At 43.8% G+C, this 26,570-nt stretch overlaps 1 protein-coding gene across 4 annotated transcripts in view; it reads right to left on the bottom strand.

Annotated features, from left to right (window-relative positions):
• Window positions 1–23,639, bottom strand: part of LOC144125032 (neurobeachin-like protein 1) — an 85,863-nt gene extending 62,224 nt beyond the window's left edge. For all 4 annotated transcript variants that reach the window (XM_077658070.1, XM_077658071.1, XM_077658072.1 and 1 more), the window contains exons 1-19: window positions 23,340–23,639; window positions 22,682–22,773; window positions 20,388–20,546; window positions 19,841–19,922; window positions 19,640–19,758; window positions 18,588–18,661; window positions 16,242–16,330; window positions 14,957–15,106; window positions 12,951–13,059; window positions 12,759–12,865; window positions 12,186–12,269; window positions 11,890–11,988; window positions 9,137–9,380; window positions 7,296–7,399; window positions 5,629–5,730; window positions 5,353–5,471; window positions 3,268–3,397; window positions 2,189–2,308; window positions 727–1,059 (exon numbers count right to left, since the gene is read on the bottom strand). In XM_077658070.1, coding sequence (XP_077514196.1) covers window positions 727–1,059; window positions 2,189–2,308; window positions 3,268–3,397; window positions 5,353–5,471; window positions 5,629–5,730; window positions 7,296–7,399; window positions 9,137–9,380; window positions 11,890–11,988; window positions 12,186–12,269; window positions 12,759–12,865; window positions 12,951–13,059; window positions 14,957–15,106; window positions 16,242–16,330; window positions 18,588–18,661; window positions 19,640–19,758; window positions 19,841–19,922; window positions 20,388–20,546; window positions 22,682–22,773; window positions 23,340–23,390 — 2,367 coding nt within the window. In that variant the 5' untranslated portion in view covers window positions 23,391–23,639. The remainder of the gene's footprint in view (window positions 1–726; window positions 1,060–2,188; window positions 2,309–3,267; window positions 3,398–5,352; window positions 5,472–5,628; window positions 5,731–7,295; window positions 7,400–9,136; window positions 9,381–11,889; window positions 11,989–12,185; window positions 12,270–12,758; window positions 12,866–12,950; window positions 13,060–14,956; window positions 15,107–16,241; window positions 16,331–18,587; window positions 18,662–19,639; window positions 19,759–19,840; window positions 19,923–20,387; window positions 20,547–22,681; window positions 22,774–23,339) is intronic.
• Window positions 23,640–26,570: the final 2,931 nt, after the last annotated feature.

Here is a 26,570-nt window from a genome sequence, read left to right as displayed (position 1 = left end):
CACTAAACATAGGCTGCGAGATGTATCATGTGGGAAAGCTGCCACAGTTGCGACGCAACAGCAGAGTTTGTTTTGCATGAGTTTTTGTGGCAGCTTGGACGGGACTACTGGCTCATGAAAATGTAACAGCCAGGAAAACACTGCACCCGGGAACATAACAGTGGGGTTCTACTGTATTAATGTTCCAGTGGTGCTACTGGGCTCATATTGTTGTAGTATACAGCATAGTATTTCTAATACCTTGCTGTGGTAATATTTGTGTCCGCAATACAAAGAAAGAGCTCGGCAGTGGCTGTAGTAGCCACCATGGCTGGTGGTAATCAGAAATTAATATGAGAATCTTACGGCCAGCATCTAGTCCTACACACAACACTGAGAAAATTCCATAAGCACCACACCACCTAATCAACTTGATATCGCAAGGCTGCATACAGTTAGACCTTGTTGTAACAGGCTTGAATGGGCCCAATGATTACTTCGATATAGCCGCAGCTTCGTTATAGCCAGTGTTGATCGAGCTTCCAAGGAGAATCGTCATTCCTTCGTTATATCCATTATTTCATTGTAAGTCGTTTCGTTATAGCGAGGTTCGACTGTAGTCACAAAGTACAAATACGGTAACACCAAGCACCTCTGTGAAACAAAGACAAGCAATAAATACACTGCCTTGCTACAGCATCCAGGGTGCCACAGCAAGTACGAAAGCAAGCGAATGACTCCTCTCACTTGTTCGTGAGACTCCAGTGGTGTCACACTGACAGACGGGTCGGGGTCAGCATTGAAGGCACTTCGAAGGTTGACTGGAACACTGGGGGCCATGGAGAAAATTTTGTCTGTGTCCCAGCCACTGAGGAATGACCCAAGGGCACTGTTCCTGAGGAAGCCCCCGCTTCCTGCCACTCCCTGGCCAGGATGCTCTTCGCTGCCCCCAAGACCATGCTCGGGCAGCATACCAGACGTGGTACTGTCACCAGAGGCTCTGCTGCTTGCTGCTCGCCTTTCACTAGTTGGAGTGGTCGGTTCATTGGAATTCCCACAAGCAACATGACACTGTGAAAACTGTAACAAGAGATGCAATATGGGATTTCATATCAGCTACAATAGTAAAAACGGCAGCCATCTACAACAAGGCAATATCTAGCAAAATTGTACCATCATCACCACAATCAGTCTCTGCTGTAGCTGAACAATATTGGCACCAGCCTCGTAGAAGCCCCTACATGCTTCCAAGAAGCTGCCCCATATGCCCAACATTAGTTGACTGTCGATGAAAGGTTCCCACGGTTAATGACCAACACCATGCAATGTTCACTGTTTCTAAATGGCATGTAAGCCCCCCCGCCATAAATTGTATGAAATGGCATCCTGCAACCAATGATGGTGCATTAGACAGTGTTAACATGCCACCCCTACATTTCACCATTGGTGAAGAACTCCTTATATAGTCTTGCTAGGCCACTCTGTCAAGAAAGGGGTACAATAAAGACAAGCTAGCACACCTACCCTGAAACCTTAAACAACAAATGCAACAAGTCACACAAGTTAGCTCAAAAGGAATGACTTTATACACAGCTGATTTTATTCCACAAAAGTTATATGCCTATAAATCATGTTATTTGCTTTTTTTTATGCATTTGCCGATACTTCTCATGAAAAAAGTTGCTTCAATGAGCCTGCTTGCATCTTCTGCATTCTCAATACAACTGAAAGCCTCCACAGCCACTTTGTAAAAAAGCTAGTTTCAAGCAATAAATATTGTGATGGAAGCCATCTGCTTGCCTCAAACTGGACATTCTGTTTAGCCTGGCTGATGTCACAGGCCACTGGGCGGGCCAACACACTCAAGCTCACATGACTGAAATGGCAAGTGATCATGTTGGCAATTCATGCAACTGTAAACGGCATCACTGGACGTTTCCTCTGTTCCCGAGCTTTGATAGCTAAAAGAAAAAAACCTTGAGAATAGCCCACTGTCTAGGATTATACAACTTACTCAGCAAATTACAGCCACAATCATAATTCACTTCGGCGTCTTTTTAATGTCCACCCAGTTCTGACCCTATCCAGAGCAGCAGGGCAAAGCGCTGTCACTAACATGTCAGCAAAAACTTGAGCCATTCACACTCAAAGCATGCAAAACATTGCAAAACTGGCAAGCATTCAAGTGTGCAATTTTTCAATCACCAACCTCGCTAAGTGAAGGCAGCTTCACTTGCACGCTGACACGTTGTCGCCCATCAATGAAGACCGACATGGTGCTGTTTGTGAATGGACGGCGGGCTGGTGTATGGCACACATCCACACTATGCTGCAAAATGAAACATTGCTTGAATACATGGCAAAATGTACACAATTTTACTCCATGACTCCCATATGGAACATCATAGCATGTGGCAATACAGCAGTTCATGCTCAAAGGCAGCGAAAAATAATAGGGCATAGCAAAACAAAGAAATGGAACAAGTAGTGTGCGGCAATTGCCACCGCGCGGTTGCTCGCGTGATTCCAGTGCCAATTCTAACTCTTATGCATCGAGAGCGGGGACGATGGAGAGCGTCAGCAGTACAAGGTGAGGATTCTGTTTCCTAGGGTAACAGCGAGGGGAAGACTAAGAGAGAGAACATGCGGGAAGAAGCATGTGCCTCTGCGGTCGGTCAATGGCGGCAGCGCAGCCGAGCGCGTTTTCCTCTAGCTCGGCTCGGCTGCCCCCGCCTCCCCCAACCTCCCCACCCCACTCGTAGCGGCATTGCACGAGCCGTGGTGGAGGTGGCGGTGGCTGCTGCCGCAGTCACGCTATCAGCGTGATCGTGAAACGTTTCTCCGCGTTTATGACTTCGAGTAACGCCGTTTGCACACATTTTAAAGGTGATTTCACCTATACTTATTTCTTAATCTGCTGCAGTGTCCTTTCGGGTCTTCTTGTGAAAACTGCATGTAACGAAAACCTGGATGTAACGAAAAATCTCAGACTTTTTTCAATTTCGTTATAACCAGGTTTAACTGTAACAGGAACTTGACTGTCTAATACAGCCCATGATTATTTGAAATTTTCTAGAACTGAAAAATGGGAAGTTACTTGATAAATTTTTCAGGAAACTAGCATATGTCGGCATGTGTATGCACAAAGCTGTTTCTACATTTAGTTGCTCATCCTCTGAATAAGCTTCTACCAAGGTATATGCTGGCATTTAATTCAGCAGATGCAATCGCACTACTGTCTAAGCAAGGAGCAAAGGAACAAGCAAAGGAAAAATGAGCCCAACTGACCCATGTCTCATCATCCAGAGTAATCCCTTCCACAGGAATGGCATAGTAGTCTTTCTTGGTGGAAACAGCAACCACTAGCTTTCCTTGAGCAGTAAAGAATGACTCTAAACTCCCATTGGCGGTCGTAAAGCTGAAATAGTCAAACTTGGTAAGAGCAAGCATCCGACAGTGGTTTTAGTGCAACCAACTAAAATGTTTGGAAACTTTATGAGCTAATAACAACCGATTTTATTGTCAGAGATTGGGTTTATATATTACATAGCATTGTCATAAGAATGATTAGTTAGCTCAATGAACGTTATTGCAACACATAAGCTCACAATGGCCACAAAGAGAGGTACTCAGGCATTGTATAAAATGCCAGTACAATTCTGCAGGAATTGACTGTGCCTTCCGCTGTATGTTGACAGCAATCATATGAAGTTTTGTGTGGAAACTAGGAACACAGAGTGAAGACGTCCCACATGTTAACGGAAGCTGACATACCGCAAAATCTATCAATCAAAATACCCATTTGTCATGACATGCACATCTTAGATGGACATACAGCTCTTAGAAATCTTTTTATTGCATGCTCAAGAGAAAAACATTATCAGACACCAGGACAAAAGTCCTACCAATCCTAAACATTCAATTCCATATAACGCCACTGTGTGAAATGGATGCTGTGACAATGGGCTACATCACAATTTGTCTACAAGAGCAGGTCTAGAAAGTTTTTTTTTCTAAATAATCAATTAAAACTCAACAGCACCCCAATCTCCTTGCAAAATAACTACCTATTGCTTAGAGCCCTTTTGACATGAGCACACACCATATCTGCCTCGGCAAGAAACTGCTTCCTTAAATATGCTACAGTAGAACCCCTCTATAGTAAAGTAGCTCGGCAGAGCAAAAATCTTTACTATGTCAGGGCCTTTACCATATCAGTTGTTGGTGATGGCATGGCTCTGAGCATGCCGCCCTCTGCCAGCTTACTAAGCATGAAGTGTTGGTTTATAAAAGAAACGCTCAGAAATACCTAGCATCCAGCTCTTATCATCCCTTTATGTGATAATTATTTATTTTCAGTTATCGAATGTTATCACATTTTCAACTTCGTTTATGTCTTGTGGAAGTACCGCATTTACACAAATACAACGTGGCTATAAAAATAAAAGAGAGTTTGATTCCATGTGAAAACCCAAAGCCTGCATGATCACGGCATTGTCTTATGTGGCCTCAGCGTCACTTAAGATGCAGTAGTTAAAAAATGCACGTGACACTGTCAGGCACGGCAAAACCACCTATGCTGTGCCGCACTGCCACTGCTTCTTTCCGCTGCTTCCACATGCTTCGCGCTGCCGTGCTACGAAAGCGCGCCCTTTTCTTTCCTTTTCTACTACTCACTGTATTTTACCGACTACTTTACTTTCTCAACGACCCGCGCCACCTTCTTTCCATGTTCATAGCCAGCTTTCACTTTTTCCGTGCGCACCGTACGCTTTGCAAGGTCTTCGAAAAGTTGGCTCCTCCTCGCAGCTCTCCAGCAGTCACCTCGAAGAGCACCGTTTTATCGTATTCAATATCTATTTGCCTCGCGAACCTAGACTTCGCGCGGTCTGCGATGTCATCATTCTGCGGGAAGTACATCGCCACGGCCAGACCCTCTTCATTATAGCCGTTTCTTCGAAAAAAATCTTTACTATAACAAAAAAATTGTACAGTCATCTACGGAAGGCGAAATGGGACCGCAGCTTCACTTTACTATACCCAAGTTTTTACTATAAACGAGTTTACTATAGCGGGGTTCTACTGTAGTTGAAATGAAATAGAGTGACAAGGAGATACTGAGTCATTTATGGTATATTTGTTGTTGACTTATGGTATTCAAGGCTTAACTTGTATATGGATGCTGACAACAAATGGCAAATTCATTCATGCTATAGTCCAACCGCTATTTACATTGCTTGCACAACTACTGTGCCTTTTTCATCTTTACATGCAAAATAAAGAGGCCACAGATGCATTAAGAAAATGCATAACCACTAATACTTTTGTCTCAGGAGACGTGCCAATGTGATATCAAGAGAAAAAAACTTGAACCTATAGAGCTGCCTTCGGAATGGGGCCTCTTTCCGCACATTCAGTTTTTCGAGGCGCAGCCAAGCATGAAATGCGAACCCAGACCCAGGCCACTTCTTTATGTTTGGAATGACTATTCCCTGCAAGAAGAGTGGGGCAAAGTAGAGATTAGAGGCACTCACAGAACCAACGAAATATAAATACAAACCAAGAGTTTTGCAGTGTCTTAGCTCTCTACCCCCCATAAGGAGGCAATAATAATCAGTACATTTTCCCTACTGAAGAGAAGACTCTCACCTCATCTGGGTTCCTAAAGTCAAAGAAGTGACATGCCCCAAGCCAGCCATCACTTTTCACCATGCTGGACAGGGCATACATTAGTGGCAGTGTGTACTGGTGCTGAAAGGTCAAAGGGGAGGCTCTTTAGCGCTTGCAAATACTTACCGTACCATACTTACAGATTTTTTGATGAAATACTACAGATACAAAAGAGTACAACAAGACCATCACAATGCAACCTGAATGCCTGTTTCTAATCTGGGATTTTACAACTTCAAAGGAAAGGCCCACACGTAATCAAGACACTCTCGGTCACAGAATAAACATGTAAAAAGAGCTTAGTGCTTCATTGCCACAGACATAGCATGAACACCAAGGATTGCCACATCACATTTTTTCTTGCTCTGAGGCCACTAGTGACGTGGTGTGCAATTTACTCTCGTTCTGTAGTTAAGCTTGGCTTTCACTGGTCTCTTTGCACATCCAAAGCATTTGTATAATTTTCCAGTACAATGCAACTAAGCTTCTTTATTCGGTTATCGTATTGTAGCATTAACTGTGCAGCATTAGTTTGCAAGTTCACTCTCTTACCCATTACTGACCCTGCTTCACCGTAGTGCTGCTGCAGAGTTTGTTATTTGTTGTTATTTCTTTGTTTGTTTTGCTGTCTGTTATTTCCTCCAATGTAAGCTTCCCTTCTAATTAGCGCTGCATCACTGCAGCAATGTTTATCCTTTGCCTGCCCTCATTACTGCATAAACAACTAGTCTAAAGGGCCAAGAATGATCTAAAGCTTTAAACTAAACCGCTCTATTGCTTGAGAAATGAACCTTCATTGCAAACTATTTACCATTATTTTCAATGTATAAGCCATGTTTTTTTTTCCTGAATTTCTTGTAAGCCTGTCTTATACAACGCTGTGTCTTGTATTACAGCCAAGACGCACCACCACACATCACCTTTTGCCACACCCAGTAATTAAGCTTGAAAAGAAAATCGACATATCAAAATAAAATAACTGTTATTTTTAAAATGTTATCTGACTGGTAGAATCACAATCTCGCTGGACACAGCTGGACATAACACAGCTGGACTGAATGCAGCAGTTACTGTATCCAGTGCAGCTGTGTTCCCAAAAATTTCTATTTCAGCGTCCCTTCTGTTTGGCCTTGTGTGCACTGTTCTTGCTCAACATGACACTGCTTGCAAGTAGGAGCTATGATGCAAAATTCAAGGTGAGCGCAGTTGAGAATTCGCTGGAGAATGGGAACTAGGCAGCAAGGAGAGAGTTCGACGTGGGCGAGAAAACGATCTGGGACTGGAGCAAAGGAGCAGTGGCACTACAGCTGACGAAGTCAGCAAGAAAGGCTGACCACAGGAAGAAGGCACGCTAGTCAAAGCTCGAGAATCGTCTGCGCATGGCAGGTGCTGCAAGTGTGCATTTTCGTCGTACTCTCTGGCAAAGGGATCCTCAGCACACTTGCGTAATGCTTACTGAATGAACAGGTGCATCTTATACACCAGTGCGAATTAAGTGATTTTTTTTTTTTTTGGAAAATCTGCCATTTGCAGGGGGGTGCCAACTTGCAGACAGGTGGGACTTACAGACTAGAAATAGGAGCTTCAAGTCAATCCGCAAAGAGGTGTCATGTTTCAAAGCTGCCGGAAACAACACACAAACTTACTTGTTCTCCAGAAGAATTTGGCCGCAAAAGGTGGAAAAGTGCCTTCAGCTCGGATGTGCTTATGGAACATGAACCCAAGGTGACCAGAAACTTCAGCAGCTGTCCTGTTGTCACAAAGAAAAATGCAATGTCAACGAAAGGCTGCTGGCAAGTGTTTGCAACATAGTGATTGATTCTAGTAGTGATTGATTGATTCTGAGAATTAAGAAATGCCAGTTAGGATAGCCGGTACAGAGAAGACAGTCAGGAATGAACCTGTAAGCATGGTGTGTTTGGTTTATGGTTTGGTTTATGGGTCCCAAGGCGGCTCAGGCTAGGAGGGACGTCACAGTAGACGGCTACAGATATCAACCACCTGGGGATTTTTTATGTGCACTGAAATCGCACAGCACACAGGACTTAATATTTCGCCTCCATCAAAATGTGATTGCCGCGGCCAGGATTGAACCAGTGTCTTTCGGTTTGGCAGGCAAGCACCATAACCACTGAGCCACCGCGGCAGTGTAAGCATGATGTGAGGAAAGTTGCCTGCATGGTACAGGCAAGCATACTGATGTCAAGAAGTGAGGCAGAATACAGCAGCCAGACAACAAGATGCATTCTTGTTCTTATTACATGAAAGGTTCAGACATGTTATAATAAATAAAGTAATAAATGTCCCACATAATGTGTGGCTCAGATATAGATGGAAGAAAATGAGAATGATGGATATTGAAGCACCATCAGAAACAACTGCGGGTGCAATGCATGCTTGCCGTTACACTGAAAATTAATTCCAATGACAGAAATAATACAAAACAAGAAATAGCTGTTTGGCTCACATTTACTGAAGAGATTTGCAGTTATAGTTGTATAAGAGAGGTTCTCTAAAGCTGGCGACAGCATCCTTTGCAGCCCCGCTAACCAAAAGCTCGGTGACATAGTTAATTCACATGACCAAAGTCTGAAAGGTGCTCGGTATCATCCCTGCCAGAATCAGCAACTCATTATGATGGGTCACTGTGGACCACCTATCAGAATGTTGTTGCAGATAGCTAGTGATTTCACAGCATCACATGATTACTACTGTGTGTCAATTTGTCTGTAGGTATCGGCCAATGCTTGAACACAGCATGAAATGAAAAATGCCTGAATCGAGAAAATTTTTTTCAGGTGACTGATCCATTCAATCAGACTCAAGCAAAATCAGCCAGGCTGAGTACATGTAAAACCATCCCATTCTTAGCACTACTCTACAAAGAAAGCCAGAGAAACTCCTATGAACCTTGGAATATATCACTCAGCCATAACAGATTATAGGAAGAATAGAATTACATCCAGTGCTGAGAAGGCAGAGAGCAGTGAATATACATTATATATTATGGACTACAACAATATATTATGGACTATTTTTATTGATGTGTTCATATTTGGATGTAATCATTAAAAGAAGTAATTAATTATAGTTTTCAAATAAGCCACATACTACCTGCAATCCTTGATAGTATCATGAAAACCACAGCGAAAAATTCTACTTTCTTTCTGAACACATTATCTATTCTATCACGATAATTATAGAGCATGCACCAACATCTACGCAGTTGCATTCCTTGGGAACGCCATCAAGACAAGCAGTTACTCAAGCTTCATTCTATTCCTCCATAGCGTGCCCTTGCTGCTATCACTCATATGTTGCGAACAATAAGCTAAGCAGCTGCAATCGCCACAGAAGCTCCTCTTACCATTCAGGGCAAAGGGCTACGCACAATTAAATAAAACAGAACAGATTCACAGCTATGCTCTTGTTACAACAGAATACCTGCACGGCCATGCTAAAGCTGCAAGGAACCACCAGCCCTTACCAACAGCTTTGCCACCAATTGTGCTGCTCCTGCTCAACACGTGGATGACTGCTGGGATGACCCCGCCCCGTGCACAGTCCATGCGCGACCTGAGCGACCCTTTCACCATCGAGTCGAGCTGCTCAGCCAGCCAGAGCTGGAGGGCATGCGACTCCAACTGGGGGAGCCAGTGCAGCAGGTGGATCATCAGCTCCAGGTTGCGAAGAGTCGATGTCCCCGTCAGGCGGGGGGTCTCCTCAACTAGCTGCAAGTAGGAAGACACTAGAAGTAACTACTCCATACGTTTCATCCAACCACCAGGAGAATCTGTAAAGAAACTTGAAGAATACTGCTCCAGTTAAGGATTTTTTTTTCATTTTCTTTTTATACTCCTCCTGGTATCCGCCAACAGACACTGCCCAAACAAGTTTTTATGGCTCACTGATTTCCCTAAAGAATGTGATTCCACAACATGGAGTAAGATAGACAGGAGTGCCGACTCTGGCACGTCACAGTGCATTCGGCAAGAACAACTTTGCTACATGAACTCCTAGTGCGCGTTCGGCGCTCACAATTGAGCTGTACTCTCTCCCTCCGCTTATCAACATGGTTTTTTTGTGCACTTTCCCCCTTTCACTATCCTCCTAGTAGAAATAAGTACACCGATGTGCGATCTGTCGAAACTGCTGCGAAACGAAATGCTGTAGCGACCAGCACGCGAACAGCAGACGAAATACTATCTTTGCACATTGCCCGCTAACTGGGAAATGCGCAAGTGGATTTGTGGTTATTTTTCAGTGTATGCAAACTTGTTTCTTTTCTAAGATAATGCTTTTGCTTAGATGAATTCGCCGATGTGCATACCTTGCAAGCCAGCTCCGCAAAAATGCGTGTTCAATGACGGAAGCAGCAAGCTCATTTGGCTTGATTTTTAAGTTGTTTGATCACCATTCATATAGTTTTTGGGTGTCATCTGCCCGTGACCCATGAACATGACACAAAAGGGGATGCAGATGACACACCCACCCCCAAGACGACTGGCATGCAGATGGCGCGGCAGACGCGACAAGCACATTCTGTGCAGTATTATTTCAATGCTGGTACTGCGTACGTAAAGAGTAGGCGATGAACTGTTTTATTGCTTTGCAAACCAGTATATGGCAAAAAAAAAGAAAAAGTCCCCCTGTTACACCTGCCATCTATCTGATTCAAAGCTATTCGAATAGCGGAAACAGAACATTCCAAAGACCAACCGAGAATTAACTTGAATGCAAAGGATTTAGAGGTGCAATTAGAGTTGCAATTTCTGGATGAAGACAAACCACAAACGCAAGACAAAAGACAAATAACTGACACAAGATGTGTTGTCTGCATGGGGAGAACATGCATATCGCAGCTGGCGCATATTAGGTGAGCTGCAAGAAGCACACTACAAACACGATTCTCAATGACAATGCATCAGTGCAGTATCGCAAAGCAGATGACAATCGCGATGCATGCAGAATAAGAGGGAGAAAGCGTCAGGCACCATGGACCGCAGAACTGCCGGAGCTGCAGCGCAGCAGGAGCATTCTGCCAGTGCCAAAACCAAATCCAAAATTCACCTGTCAGATTGGCCACCAAACTTTCTCCGATATAGCAGAACTGATGCCCTCTTAACTGAGTCAGAGCTCCTGTCCATCTTACTCCCTGCTCCTCAATAAGGCTGCTATTGAGAAGATGTGACACCATACGGCATGGCTCATTACTGCATTGAGAAACTAATAGGGGAAGTTAAAAATTGACACATAATAATTCGCAAGACAAAGATTATCAATAAAAACAGAAGCTGATTAGCCTAGAGACTGTTGTAAAGTAATGCCTCCTGGCTTATTTTATGTAAGGAAGATGCAACTGGTTACAAGATTTAAAGTCAACATTAGAAAACCACAGCAGCTCAGCATAGAAAAGTTACACTACTAGTATTCTGCCTATATACTAAGGCAACCTAAAAGATGGCCTTTTAAGCCTGCTGTCACACAGTCCATGAAGTGTTTCTGACTAGGGTCTCATTACATGCGCATCCTGATGAATTGCCACCACCAGTTTCATGCCATCAGTTTAACACTGTAGCATTGCATAATCATACTAAGCTGGCCTTTGCATGCCTACCTTGCATAACAGAATTAAAGCACATCTTCAGTGAGATTGCCAAGACTGACACATTTCCATTTCTGCTTGGCAAGGATCACTTAGCATAATCATAAACAAGAAGTGGTTTGGTTTATAGGGTTTAAAGTCCCAAAGCAACTCAGGCTATGAGAGACGCAGTAGTGGAGGGCTCCGGATAATTTCTGCCACCTGGCGTTCTTTAATGTGCACCAAAATCGCACTGTACACGGGCTTATAGCATTACCCCTCCGTCGAAAGGAGACTGCCGTGGCTGGGATTGAACCAGAGTCTTTCGGGACAGCAGTCGAGCATCAAATCACTGAGCCGCCGTGGTGGCAATAAAAAGAAGTGCAAGCTCCTCAGATGTTACATAAAAACACAATAGAGCAAAACCTGGTTGCACAAGCAAATACGGTCTTGCTCGATCATATGACCCCATCTATCCAATGCTGAGCGAACTAATGGCAGGAAGAATGTATCAGAAATGCTTCACGGAGCTGCAGCTCAAAACACCAGTCAATACACCATCATCAACAGGCTTCCTTCGCATCTGTCCAGTCTTCCTGTTATGCCTTTTCCTGAAGCAACATAAGTAGCTATCCTATGCAGGAAAACAAGCTTACCCATTCCAGAAGTGTTTCCAGTGTACTCTGCTGAGGCTCCCCCATAGTCTTCAGTGTGCTAATCAAAGTACGACAACCCTGCATGCTTGAGAAGTGCTTCTGCAGGAAAAAAAGAGAAGGGTTTGCTTTCCACTGACATCCCCCAAGCACTGAAAAGATATTGTTTTATCTCTAAGCTTCCCATAACCTCATTTACACAACTGCCAGTCAGTCAACCACTACCCTTACAGATATAAATAAAGCACTCCCTGCTTAGAATGCCTAAACTTTATTTATTTCATCTTCATGCATCATACCTTTGCAAAGGGATAGTTGGACAGGAAGACGTGAATTAGCCGCACAGAGGAGGTGGCAATTTTTTGTGCACTGCTGCTCTTTAACTGCAAAGACATGAAAAACACAGCATGGATTATTCTTTTCGTCACTGAAGGTCAAACGAACATGTGGAAAAACTGGACACACAATTTTCCACCAATATAGAAAGTTATCTTTACACACATACACACAAAAAAAAGTAATACTAAACACTGAATATACCTTGAAATCTTGGCCTACCAAACCATAAAATGAATGAATGTGAACCCCAACCGAGGTTTATATCAAGCACTTCACCAAATAAGACAAGTATGAAATTAATCAAAATTTAATAGTATACATATTACAAGGTTAGTATCTCATACTCAAGAATAAGTACACATTTTCTTCACAAGCCCACATGATCAAGAATTCAGCAGCCAAGCATGACCTGACATGTGAAAACCTATCTGAATTAAATTTTTTTCAAAGCAAATTGTTCTGAGAAGCAGGAACAGGCCCAAATTCAAAAAGAAAAAAGCCAGCATGAGCAGGTCATACACAGAAAGTCATACTTTGGTTCCATGAAGAGAGCGAATGAGGCGTTCAACCAGTTCGTTGTCGTGAAACACCTTTTTTAAGGCCAAAGTGCAGTTCGATGAAAAGAGCTCTTGCAGACCACCTGCAATGGGCAGAAAATACAAAGGTAAGGTTTATCTTGTGTCAAGTTAAGCGAAGTGGCCCAGCGCGTTAAAGCTGCCTCTTACTCATCATCCACTGAGCGGTGTCCACTTGCGTAGGCCTCTCTTCTTCTGTCATCAGCTTTGACAGGGTCCCCAAGTACTCACGTACAAATGCATTCAGGTCCACCTTTCTCTGCACCATAACCAAAGTGCAAAATCTCTCAACTACTGCGATACTTTGTGCAACACAATCGATGCATGCAAAGATTTCAAACAGACTTTCTGGTTGCTAAGCAAGATGAATGTGTAAAGAAAATCATGAAACATCAAGTAAGTGATCAAGTATGGGGCATGACAGAATGAAACAGCTACATTATGTTCCATCTACAGCAAATGTTAATTTATATAAGGCCTTCACAAATCAGTACCATGCACTAACACTTATCTAGCATGATTTTGTCAACAAGAACAGCATTATTTATTGCTTTTCTGTCCATAGCTAAGTGTCAGTTAAACTACACAAGGTGCTTTATTGCTGCTAAACTCAAACACGATCATTAAAACAAGTAAACTATGCTGTTGGTTTTCACAGCCTTAATGCCAAAGGACAGCATAAAAGTTTAAAAAACAACAGTTACTAATAATATTCAAATTTCAGATCACATAAAAACAGCTGCAGCAACAGTTTTCACTGCATGCTCCTAAAGTGTGGCTGAGAATAACGAATGATTTCAACAAGCAGCTATCAAAACAGAAAACCCTAAGACATGACATTAAATGCTGAATAATATGAGTCTTATCATCTGTTCTCATATAGTTGGAATCAAATCTCCAATCAGATAATTAGGCTATCAAGAAAGTGCAAAAAATGCCACTATACTGCCGCGAAACTTTGTAGTGTTTGTCTATTCTTCAAAGCTGCCAGCATGCCACTTTACCACTTTGTTTGCGATGCAAGACGCGATCAGATTTATCCCGATTGATCGCATCCAGGCGGAGCCGATTCTACAATGTTCCAGGATGTTGTAGTAACTTTGCACGCTTTGTCTCGAAAGTTCGCTATCAGCTTTAAACTGAGCCCGGCCAAGAGCGGTGGGCATTCTGTTCAATGACCGCTGAGCACTCTTGTCACTACGCCGCCGCCGAGTGATTCAGTCTATTGTGGGCGCAAGTCAGCCCAAATAAAGAGTTTTGTTTAGATGCCATTTTCGCTGTCTTTCTGCTCTCCGGATTGCAGCCACCACTACGTGACAATATTCTGTAGCTGACAGTTAATGAAAACATGAAATGTTTGCAACGGTAGCCCAGCACCACCTACTGCTGCACGAATAAACTTGGTCCCGTCATATCCGCGGTCAATGCCATACCCCTACTGGAACACCCACAGTGGAGTGACAGTGTATTGCGTCAAGCTTCTATTCTATAACCTGTCACTTCTATGTCCCCACTCTATGCTACCTCTCTACGTCTACACTCCATGCCACCACTCTATGCCAACACCCTACGCCAACCCTCTATGCCAACCCTCTATGCCAACCCTCTATGCTAACAGTCTACGCCATTTTTAAGCCACTTTGATGGCCTTTGTAGAGACATATAGTGCGTTACTTTGGTTTTTCAAATTCACTTTGCAACGTCTGCAAAACACCTTCTCCATGCAAACTAAGCTTAGAAAGCCTGAAATCACGAGTGCCTTGATTGTCGCTGATGATTGATGATGATTATGGATTTTTATGGCGCAAGGGCATCTATGGCCAAAGAGCGCCATGACACAAGATATTTTCGACTTCTCAAGGTGGGGGTCAAAGACCCATTTTCCAAGCATTTAACCCTAAATTAAACGAGCACCAGACCAGGGAAAAGCTTGTACCCACTGTATCACTGGCGGGTACCCAGCAGCACTCGGGATCGAACCAAGCACCTCCCGCATGCGAGGCGGATGCTCAACCACTCGGCCACCGCTGCGGTATGCCTTGATTGTTGCATCTGGCTAATTTGCCCTCATCTCACTTAGTGGCATCCTCTCTACAATTTAGCAGCTGGATTGAAAAGGAAGTTATTAGAAAGAGAAACATAGGACGAGTGCTCACTGCTTCCGGCGGGGAGGCACAGAGTGTGACGATACCCTGCAGAATGCATCGAACTGCCGTCATCTTCACCTCCAGGGGGCACTCCTGCTCACGTAGTCGGTGAAACAGGATTTCTACCGTGTTCTGGTTTATTGCCACTTGAGCATTGTGCTGCACCAATAAAGAAACCAGAAGCACAGCACTAGATGAGACACACATGAGCTGTTAGCCCGGTCTTCTGACAAAGCAGTCCAACATCCAAACAAATTATGTGCGGACAGCTCTGTAATCAATGAAATGAAACTGATCCCAAGCCTATGCCATACTATTTACAGCAAGCACACGAAAGAACAATAATGAGAGAAATGAAAAGTTTGCAGAATGAGAACCCTGTCCAACACATAAACATGTACACATGCACAAACACAGGGTGTCCCAGGGAGTCCCACTTAACTGAAAAGGGCAATGTGAGAACTGTTGCATTTTGCAGGAGTGACATTTGAAAGAATGTTGGTGTAGCCTTCTTGATAAGTCAATATCAATAGAGTGATCATGAACAATCATGATCATTAGTCAATGCAGTGATTTTAACTACTGATGACAGGCAGCAAACACTACGATAATCAGATGTTCATGGAATGTACACACAAAATTTGGCAGGCGTAGGTCGAATAGTTCTTCCCTTCTGAGTTTTCTCCTTGTTCTCTGCTACTGTCCTCTGGGCCTACATATGCCTGCAACAGTGTTTTATGGTGTATTTTTATCTAAATACGCATTCTCTCATGAATGTATTTAACTAAGTATACGCCATAAAACACTGTTGCATGCTTATGTAGGCCCAGAGGACAGTAGCAGAGAACAAGGAAAAAACTCAGAAGGGAAGAACTATTCGACCTATGCCTGCCAGATTTTGTATGTACATTCACGGGACCACCGAGACTTGAGATATGTATTTAGATTAATGCTGACAGGCCGAACTTTAGCTCAGGTCTGACGAGAATATACATCTTGAGTAAAAACACACTCAAACTGTCTCTGCTCACTCTGCAGTGCATAATGCTTACTCACTCCAGGTCGAGACCAATAAAGGAACGTAAACGTGCACAATTTAGCTAAGCTTTGCCCCGACTGCTATAGCAACAGGAAGCAAAACCAAAGCAACAGTGAACTTTCTTGTCAAACACTTACTTCCACCATCTGCAAAAGTAAAGTTTAAAGTGACGTGAAAGCAGCAGAAAATATGCTTTTTGACAGCATAAGTGGCATTTGTTCCTATCACTAAAGTTAGGTGCACAAGGACACTCACCTGCGCTCCACAAATAATCGCACCAAAAACATGAATGAGCTTCATCTGTATTGAGGCAGGTAAAAAGCAGGGCTTTGAGGAGAGGCAATCTAGGAGAACAAGAAAACAAAGAAAGCATCAACATTTAATCTGCATAATGTTGCAGCATCCACAATAAAGAAGCAGCCTGTTAAGTTAGAAGCGTATATGGCGCCAGCGGGTTGTTTCCCCCTTTCGCCGGGAGGTTCCGTCTCCGTGGGAAGTCTAGAGGGGTTACAAGAATGACAGCGTGTTGCACGCTTCAGACACTGTACACTTGCCGCCACCACGTGCAGATGGCTTATCACTGCCCCCGTACGCCACTGCGCGTCTCGCCGTCTCATCCTCTGCTGATCGGCGGCCCACGAGGGGGTAGGTTGTTCTGTTGTACTGAGGCTGGCTCGAGGAAATTGCTCATTTCCAGTCCTCAGGCGACGTTGCGGTAGGCATCGAGCATAACAGGGAGTGAGACTACGAATGGCTTTGTCAGGGTCGCCAAGGGCTGACGACCTTCTTCCTCTGGGGAGGGACGAGCTCCCAAGTGGAGGGGAGGGGGTCATTAAAGTCGGCGACGTCTGACTCTGCTGTCAAGCTAAGCAATGGGTTTCTTTTTACTGTCCGCAAAGACAGTAAAGCCAATGCGGGGGCGCTTCGATGGCGCCTGAAACCGCACACCCTGCACGCTGGTGAGTCCTGGGCTCCGCCCATTTGTATGTGTGGTGCCGTTGTACTGCTATTGGTCGAAATTGGACGAGAGCTGGAATAGTAAAGCTCCGCCCTATTATCAAAGGGTTTAAAACCTGTGACGAACAAAGAGTTAGGAGGAGCACACTGAGTCTCAGTCTCGGCCGCTTTTAAACAGCCTTTTTTCAACCGCGTTTTTCCCACCTGCCATGTATTTCGATCCCGTCTTTAATAAAGAAGTTGGAGTTGCTGCCCCAACCAGCAACGCGTCGCCGGACAAGCGGACAAAGACGCGAAGGCTCTTCATACTGCTAACCGCCATGTATTCACTGGCCAGCATGCCATCCTCATTCACCGCTTGCGACGAGCACCAACCAACCATCAGAGAGTTGCGAAAACTTTAACTCAGCCCATCCCAAAAAATATTCAACTTTGTATTCTGTTCGGAAGGAAAAAGAAGAGAGCATGATTGCTAAATGCAGTTTTGATTAGCTGATTTTATCAATACAGCCTTGTGGTCAGAGCAATTGCAACTTCACTTCAACTGCATAGCACAATCCGTGCCATATTAACAACATGCTATAAAAAGCAAGCATTTTAAGCTGTTGCTAACATTAGATGCACTTATATTAAAAAAAAAAATATCAGGCTAAATATCTTAAAGGGTGTATATCGCCTGACTCTAATGCAGCTTTAAGGCAAAAATGTAAAGATGCCACAATGCAGTGCACAAGCACAACAGCCTATGTAACTACCAGCACCCGAGCTGGACAAAGGCACTATGCTGCTGCCAACACAATTTCCATGACGCTTGCTGCCACTGCCCAAATGACATGACAAATCTGCCACCACTGCTTCTTTTTAGCTATTGCCATACGAACAAATATAACAAGCATAAGCAAATGAAGGTAGGAGAATGATTTGTAAATGGTTCAACTTTTCTGCCATTTTGCAGAATTAGCCTACACACCCTACAGAAGCATGTGGAATAATTATCTTCTGTAAGCCTACACACCCTACAGAAGCTTGTGGAATAATTATCTTCTGTAATCATACTGGAAGTTGACCCTCTCACACTCAAAATTGCTTTGTGAAACAGTTATAAGAAAGACAGCACATCCTTTCATAACAAGCTGCAAATGAGTACACACCGAAGCAAGCAACATAATAAAAGGAGTGTGCCTAAGTAGAAGACACCGAGCCTTTCATGATACAAGAAGCAGCGTAGCATGCCGCACAGCACAATAACTCAGGTCACAACAAGAAGTAGCTGTTTCCCGTATATATGCTATGCACAAGTACTGAAGTGAAATCAAACAAGGCAAAAAAAGGCTCTTGTTCGCTGCCTTGCAGAGTGCAAAACACAGTCCATAATAAATTAAACAACTTCACAGGATAGTACTTTGCTATTCATTCATATCACCTGTAATAATGAAACAATTTTCCTTTTCCACAGCATCGAATAGAAAGCTGGTTGGCATTTAAGCATCATGCCACAGTTAGCCAATTCCAAATGCTACGATATTCCATCCTTCTTTGCCATACAAAGCAATTTTTATTTTAAGAATATGCATTTGCATGAAATGTATGCTTTTATTTGATGCAAATTATACTGAAGATTTTAAATGGCATATAAAAGCTCACCATAGAAAAACGGGATCACTTCAAGATGAAGATGTGATGGGCTAACTTTATACTTCGTTGACTCCAAAGGGACCCTGAAAAAAAATGTAAATGTTTGTTATTACAAACAGCGAACTGCATTTGCTCACTATGGATTTGTAAGCATTTTAAACCGACCATCTGGCTATTTTGAAGTGGAAATATGATATGAATGGTTGGGCCAGATCAGCCTATAACACCAAAAAACATGGTATGTAAAGACAATTGTTAAATGCACTACTAATAACAATGTTTGCCATTGATGAAAGTCGTGAGCATAGGCCAGCCATGTCATCGATGGAAATCGTGAGCATGGGCCAGCTAGTGACGTCATGCAGCTCTGCAATATGATGCTTCTGAACTGTGCTGGCACATTTCTATTGGTTTTTTTTTTTGTACATTTGGTTTCCTAGGCTGGCTGCATCACTCTAGCTTTCTTGCAGAAATCATTTATAAGCACAAATAACACAAGAGCTGGCCCATTTGTTATGCTGGCCAGGCGTCAGGAACTGCAGTGCCTCAGGAAACATTCCACATCCACAAAACAGTGTCCTGTAAAAGTTCTAGTGGTCAATGGTCACTAAAAAAATATCCGCCACTTCTCTAAGACACAGGGAATAGACAAGAAAGCTTTAAATGTTTAAGACAAAGCTTGACCATTTCTTCAACACTCATCAGAATTCATTCATTATTCATGCAACATGCATGTGCAAACTCCATGTGCGTAGACAAAAACTGCACACACAAAGAGAGAAAAAATCAATTTGTCTGAAAGAGAAGACAAATAATCTCAATTCAAACATTTCCCCCATCCCCCAAATAAAATGGGAAAAAATATAAATGTCACCACTGAAATTAATGTCTTTTAACAATGACAAGCCTCAGACTCTACTCTTCTCTCACAACATCAAACTTGGAATGCGGCTTTAAACATAATTTAGCAAGTTTGTTAAGTAAGGAAATGAATGCATGCTTAAAATAAACTATCCAACTTCATGGCTACCCATACATTTATATTTGGAACTTGAACTTACTTGGCACACATCTTCTGCCAGATGAGATGTGGGTCATATAGAACTTCGAGAAAGATGAGCACGGAGAGGAGGAAACCAGTTGTGTTCTGGTCTTTTGCATCTTTTGAGTGTTGAGTGTACTAAAGAGAAGAAAATGGAATAAAAGATAACTTGTGCAATACCAGTTACAACTGTTATGGGAAAAAAATATAAGCACCCTACCTGGTTGGCAACAGCTGATGAAATCACAATAACAAGAGGCACTGCTTCACTAGTTGAAACAAATGGAATGTTGCTGAAGTTCCTATGAGCAGAAAAAAAAAGAAGAAGAAGACTGTTGAAGCTGTAGACCTTGCACAAATAACTGGCTAGACAACTCGACAACACGAATAAGCTACTAATGTAAGGTAAGGAGAAACATGCAAAGTTTTCGGTTAAGTGGCAGTCTTTGATAACAACTAACACATAGCACCTGATTTTCAAGGGCTGAACTTAACTAGAGAAAAAAGGCCAAGAGCTACAAAAACACTGCTACACTTGATATTGCCATATGATTTCAAAAAGAAAACTGCTAGAAGAAGCCAAAGACAAATAAACTTTAGTACAACATAATTCTCTTTCTCAGGTTTCCTGACCTGGAACGTTGATAACAAAACCTCTGAAAACAACACAGCCAGGTGGGACACACATACTAAGTAATATGTGGTGTTATCCACTGCTCTAGTGTTACGTGCACGAAGCAAGCAACATAAAGGGAAACAATGCATACCGTGACAGTATGCTGAGCACTTGAACAGCCACGACGGCTTTCTGCACCGTTTCAACAGTGACACCCGTGTTGCAGTCATCGCTACACTCCCTCAGGTACGACTCCACAACCTGAAGGAATCCTTCAGGCAGGTCTATCAAGTGAGGGCTTGTAATCGACCTTTAAGAAATCAGTTCGACACAAAATGTGATCGTTATGACACACAGATATTCAACAATGAAAATGGTGAAATTATCAAGGAAACACTGCTCTTTGAACTACCTGCTTTCTACTCCTTAGACCTAAATGCTAACATAAGAGAGAATAATGAGCAAAAACAGAGGCCTGGAAACAAAACAATGATTGTGCAAAATCAAGCATTAAAAGCAAAGAAATGTGTCATGCACCACAGAATCTGGATAAAAATCTTTCCCTCAGGTATTTTATGCCAATAACATGCACTAAGAAATTTCTCTGAAATCTCAATTCATTTTTTTTTATTTGTTTTCAAGTTTGCACAGCAGCACTCACTGAAAGACCAGCTGTGCAGCAACATTTAACGAAAAACACATCAAAGGCAGCTTCCCATAACAACAGGGTGAGTTGTTGGGCTAGTTGGTGTTCGGATTTTACAGGCATATTTTTAGCGCAAAGGACGGGACGAGATACAGACAAGACGAGCACGGGCGCTACTGACAACTGCTTTATTGAAGAAAGATCGAGGCATATAAATACATATCTGGACTGCGCCAGCGCTACCTAACAAGGAACTTGGAATCACAGCAGATGACGCGATAGGAAATTGATCTCAGCATTATACAAAACGACAGACGTGTCACTAACGCAGTTCTGACCCCCTTTCCTGATAAAGAAAGCTTCCAAAGTTTCACGGGCAGTTTTTTGACAACTTCTGCCAAGGATTGAAGCACTCCGGAACCGTGGCTCACACTTGGTACAAGCAATGCAGTGGGCAACTAAATTCGTGCGTTCCTTATTGTAGATATCTTTAGCATGCTCCCGGAGTCGATCGTTTACGCAGCGCCCTGTCTGGCCGATGTACATCTTGCCACATGACAGGGGAATCCTGTACACGACGTTCATAGCGCACTGCACAAACCGTTTTTCGTGGTTCTTTTTGCAGCCCCTTTTTTTTTTTTTTGTCTTCGCAAGTAATGCGGCGGCTCAGCTGAGCAAGTTTCTTAGGGGCTGAAAAAACCATAGGCACGTCAAACCTATTAGCCACCTTTTTCAGGTTGTGGGATACCTTGTGCAGGTACGGTACCACTTCCGGCTTTTGCTGACCATCCATAGTCTTTGCTGCAGATGTGCGCTTACCAGGATTCATTTTCTTGAGGAGCGTTTCTGCGACTGCCATCACGACCGACCCAGGGAAGCCGGCTGAAAACAGCCTACCCAATTGATGCTCAAAACTTGCCTGCATCTCATGGACACACGACTTCCTTAGCGCCGAATCCAAGCAGAGAGTTGCTATGCCTCTCTTTACTATTTTCGAATGAGAGGAGTCGTACGGCAAGAGCTCTTTTTGTGCTCGGGGAGAATACGCCCGGCAGACGTGCTTTTCCCTGAACATAAGCCTCAAGTCTAAAAACTGAAGAATCCCTTCGACTGGAAGTTCGTAGGTAAAACTGAGGCCTCTGCCATGTAGTTTAAAATCATCAAGAACACACTGTAGTGTTCGCTCGTCCCGTCCTTTGCGCTAAAAATATGCCTGTAAAATTCCCATAACAAGCCTTCAGAGACAGCTCGAAGATACATATGGGCATTCAGAGCTCACAGATACCTGAGGCCTTGTAATAGGAATTGTAGAATAACGATCATACATGAAATTTTCACAGTAAGCATTAACTCAGGAAGAGTTTATAGTCATAGAGATACAAAACCATATGTGACCTGTTCTGTAAGGTCATGTGCAAAAACAGAAGAAGCAAGATGCTTCATAGCTGTACAGCCTGTGCAACACTCTGTTATCAAGATGGCGTTGAGTCCCCAATTACTCATGTGTTGTCAAGCCAACAGCCTACTTAGATAGCCTTTTAAGAGCCTCTATCGCAGCAACGCACCAAGCAAAAAACACTAAGGTGGTTTTCACCACAGCCACACAAGTAGTGCAGTACAATGCACCTAAGGCTGCGTGATTTGGCAGGAGCCAAACAGTCTCGCTAATGGAAAGAACAAGATTGCTTTCATCGAAGATCTTTTGCTTCGGCGGAGAGTACTTGTCCCAATTATGGCTTCGTTGGGCATGCGAAACGGGACAAAGCTTTAGGGCTTCACAAAAACGCACAGGTCGTTACCTGCTTGGGTTAGCTGGGAAATCTGTCTTCAAGCAGTCTCCGTACTGACGTCGAAACTCCACCATGTACTCCGACAGTGTGGTGGAATTCCGCTGCGGAACGTGAGATCGTCAGGTGAGGAAAGCGGTACAGCCAGTCTTTCAAGACTGCGTAAAATCAGGAACACTTCCACATGTATTGTAAGTACGGTTTCAGATGTGTGTGCATGATAAGTTCCAGCCGATTACTGTCAACGACATGATCTTCGATCTCAGCACCTACAACATCTACAACCGGTTAAAATGTCTGCATTCAAGGCTCGTTGGCACCCACCCACTTGATCAGCAATTCTAATGCACGAACTCACAGCCTAAAATATTACGGCTTAATGGGGCTACTTCAGTTTATTCTTGTTACCGTGACGCATTTCGCGTTTGTTTAACAGAGCGCTTCCAGATTGCGTAAGTTGCCTGGAGGAAGTGTAACATTCCGGTGCGGCAATCACGAAAACAAAACAGAACAGGTGGAGTCGCAAAGATATCTCAAAGCCGATTGCTCTGAAAACAGCCCACAGCAGCCCAGCTGAGCCAACCAAAACAGCTGGCGTCTGCTCAAGTGCACCCTGAAGCGCTTTCATATAGTGTTTTGTGTAGAGTAAAGGAGCTGTAAACATTGCTACCTTGATTTGGTAGGCACTCCATAGGGCTTCGAGGGCTTCCTTCGCTGACATTTTAGCAACGAGACCGCATCGCTGCCGGAGCTGCGGGTAGGGTCATACAGCCGCAGGAAGGCGCAGCCTTAAAGCACGTGGATTTGTCAAGAATCACAAGCTCGTTATCACCCTTCAGGAACAGTGGAACCAGCCATTGCGGGTCGGAGACTGCACTAACAAGCCCACACACGGATATGTAAAACGTCATTTCAGGTAGGCAGCACAGTACGACGGGGCCAGCGCCAGCGCTACCGCATGGTTGCAGTTGCTTCCACAATCGCCAGGTGCCGCCGCCATCAACACACCTTTTAGTGTGATTTATCGCAATGGCGTTAGGTGACGCTTGCTGTCCAGTTGGTTTTCGAGACTCGGGCACCCCGCGTTTTCTTGAATGACAGATGAGCGCGTTGGCGTCCGGTTGCAAGACTCTTGTCACCTTCGAAGACAGGTGATAAGACGGATGTTACAGACAAGAATGGAGTCTAGAGACACTCCAACCGGTCGCACTAACAATTGAAGCGCAAGACAAGACACTCCACCTCAGTGTGATGAAATTTACCACTAGCAGGCTCTAAACGAAAAAAAATAGATATGCTACGTTTTTCTTTTCGGGGCAATTTTGCTACTTTCCTCGATTCATGCATTTTGTTGTTACAGTTGAGGATCGTGTGATTGGGCGTATATTCATTTGACGCTTCAGAATGAAGTGATGCGAATAGGTTTGTTAATTTTCGAGGTAAATAATTAACCAATGATGACCTTCTCAAACTGGCTGTCGCAGTGAAACCTATTGTGGCTGCTTCTTTTTCTCTTTTGAATAACGAAAATAAAATAAATCTTAGCCGATTTGATTTCATGTTTAATAGGTCTCTAATTTTTAGATGGCTGTACAAAATTATTCGAAGATTTTAACCGTCATGAACACCATGTGGACACCAACCAAGCCACACCATAAATGCAGTTGGTGGCTCTACTCTGCGGTGCTATGCACCTAATGCTATTTTTTTAAAGCATTGTTTGCTACCCGCCTTAATTAGTACTGCAAACAACTGCCTCCTAAATTCCACGTTAAGTGACACTTCGTCGTGTTTGGATACTCGACAGGATACTAGGTTCTGCTGGAATTTGGAAACAGTGGCTAGGCTAGTTGGTGCAGGTTCGAGAACGTGATGAAAAAGCAGTTTTGGAACGCGACTGAAAATAGCACACATGAATGGGCTCAATGTAAAAGAAAGTGCTTCGTCGCCGAAAAAAATACTGCATGCCAACGACTCTGTGAGGTTATCCATATTCATACTGCCCCAGACCAGAGGCATTTGCAATATGAAAACAATGAATAACTGCGCAAAAAGTATGGGACAAGATAGAAGAACCACACGGGACAAGCGCAGTCTCTTGCCCCGTCCTTTTTGCACGGTTATTCATTGGTTTGATTATGTCGTACCAACTAGCCCCTCACCGCACTCTTCTGGCTGCATTGGCAACTCAGATTTTTCACCACTACCACCACTACCTGCAGATTACATCCATCCCAACTGCTACCCGAAGCTGACTTCACTGCTTGACACAAATGTTGCGCAGTGAAGAAAACAACCAATCATGGAAGAAAATTAAAAAAAAAAAAAACTTACGGACTTTGCTTTCTTCCGGCTGCGGAAAAGAAGTGAAAGCGGCAGCTGCGTAGTATACCCGCCACGGTGGCTCAGTGGTTAGGGCGCTCTGCTACTGATCCGTTGCACACGGGTTCGAACCCGACCACGGCGGCAGCGTTTCGATGGAGGCGAAACGCAAAATGCGCCCGTGTGCTGTGCGATGTCAGTGCACGTTAAGGATCCCCAGGTGGTCGAAATTTTTCCGGAGCCCTCCACTACGGTACCTCTTTCTTCCATTCTTCTTTCACTCCCTCCTTTATCCCTTCCCTTTCGGCGCGGTTCAGATGTCCGCCGATATGTGAGGCAGATACTGCGCCATTTCCTTTACCCGAAAAACCAATTTTCATTTTTTTTTCTGTATAGTATCCCTCGCCCCGGTGGAAGCGCCACCTTTTCTATAGTGTTCACTCTCCAGCCTAGAGTGCATTGGGCATATCAGGAGCGTAACCCTGCAACCCCGCCTCGAAATTTGGCTATTTCCCGTGGCCACTTGGTGGAGTATAGATAGTAGGCTGTCGCGACGACCAGGGACTTCGGAACTTTCGGTGCGAAAGCACTACTTTACGAGGTCTAACCGGCTAACCGAGTTTTTGCGAAGCTTGACCTTGAAGGTGACCTTGGCCAAACCATAAATAAATAAATATTGCCGTGACTGGCATTCGAACCCGCGGAGGCGCGAACAGATCAGCTTCGCTGGCCAATGAGCGAGAGCACTAGTCACTCGGCCCAGCCGATCACGCGTCGTGTTAAACTGCAACACACTCTCGCGCTGTGCACTGCACATCGTCTTCTTCATCAACTTATACTACTATCGAACTAATATCGTTCCCAGACGCGCCGACGACCCAGCAAAATAAAACCATGAGCCAATGATGCTAAGCACATGCTTTCGCGCGTCTATTCGGCTTTACTTTAAAACCGCACAAGTTTTTTGTTGAGTGAGGGAGACAAGACTTCGAATTTGTTTTGTTATTTGTTTATTTATTCCATCATTTATTTGCGTATTAAACTTTACATTTCTTGTATATATTTCTCTTATTTAGCAATATTCAAAGGTTATTTTTTTAATCCATGTATAAGTTGAATCGAAATGGCCAACTTTATAAAGAAGTGCAACCAAGGAGTGATCGGCTGCGTTAAAAAAGTTTGCGCATAGCCTGTTTCATGATCATCTGGTTTCGGTTAGTGAAACGAAATGCTTTACGACTGACTACGAAACCAACTAGCTCAGCCCCGCTGTGGTTTTCATTAATGACGTCCTAGAATTGAAGCGTTTGCGCTTGAACTCAGAAAAAAATCCGATCTGAGTGCGAGCATTTGGAGGCTAAGCGGAAAAGGGAGGGGGGGGGGGGGGGTGCGCTGCTCCCTCTGGAGAAATGTTTAGGTGGGCGACTGCCCCTCCCCCCCCCCCCCCTTCCTGTTCGGGGTCAGTGACGCTGACTCTGAACTGGGCTGTCAGCTATCGGTGACACCCTCTGCCTTTAATTTCTCTACTATATTCTCGGCTTGTGCTGCGCTGAGCAGTTCTGAGACGCCGAGGACGTTG

The sequence above is a fragment of the Amblyomma americanum genome, chromosome 3 (genome assembly GCF_052857255.1).
Source record: "Amblyomma americanum isolate KBUSLIRL-KWMA chromosome 3, ASM5285725v1, whole genome shotgun sequence".
NCBI classification, from domain to species: Eukaryota; Metazoa; Arthropoda; class Arachnida; order Ixodida; family Ixodidae; genus Amblyomma; species Amblyomma americanum.
Note: the sequence above shows the minus strand (reverse complement) of the source record. Positions and strands in the feature narration are given on the sequence as shown.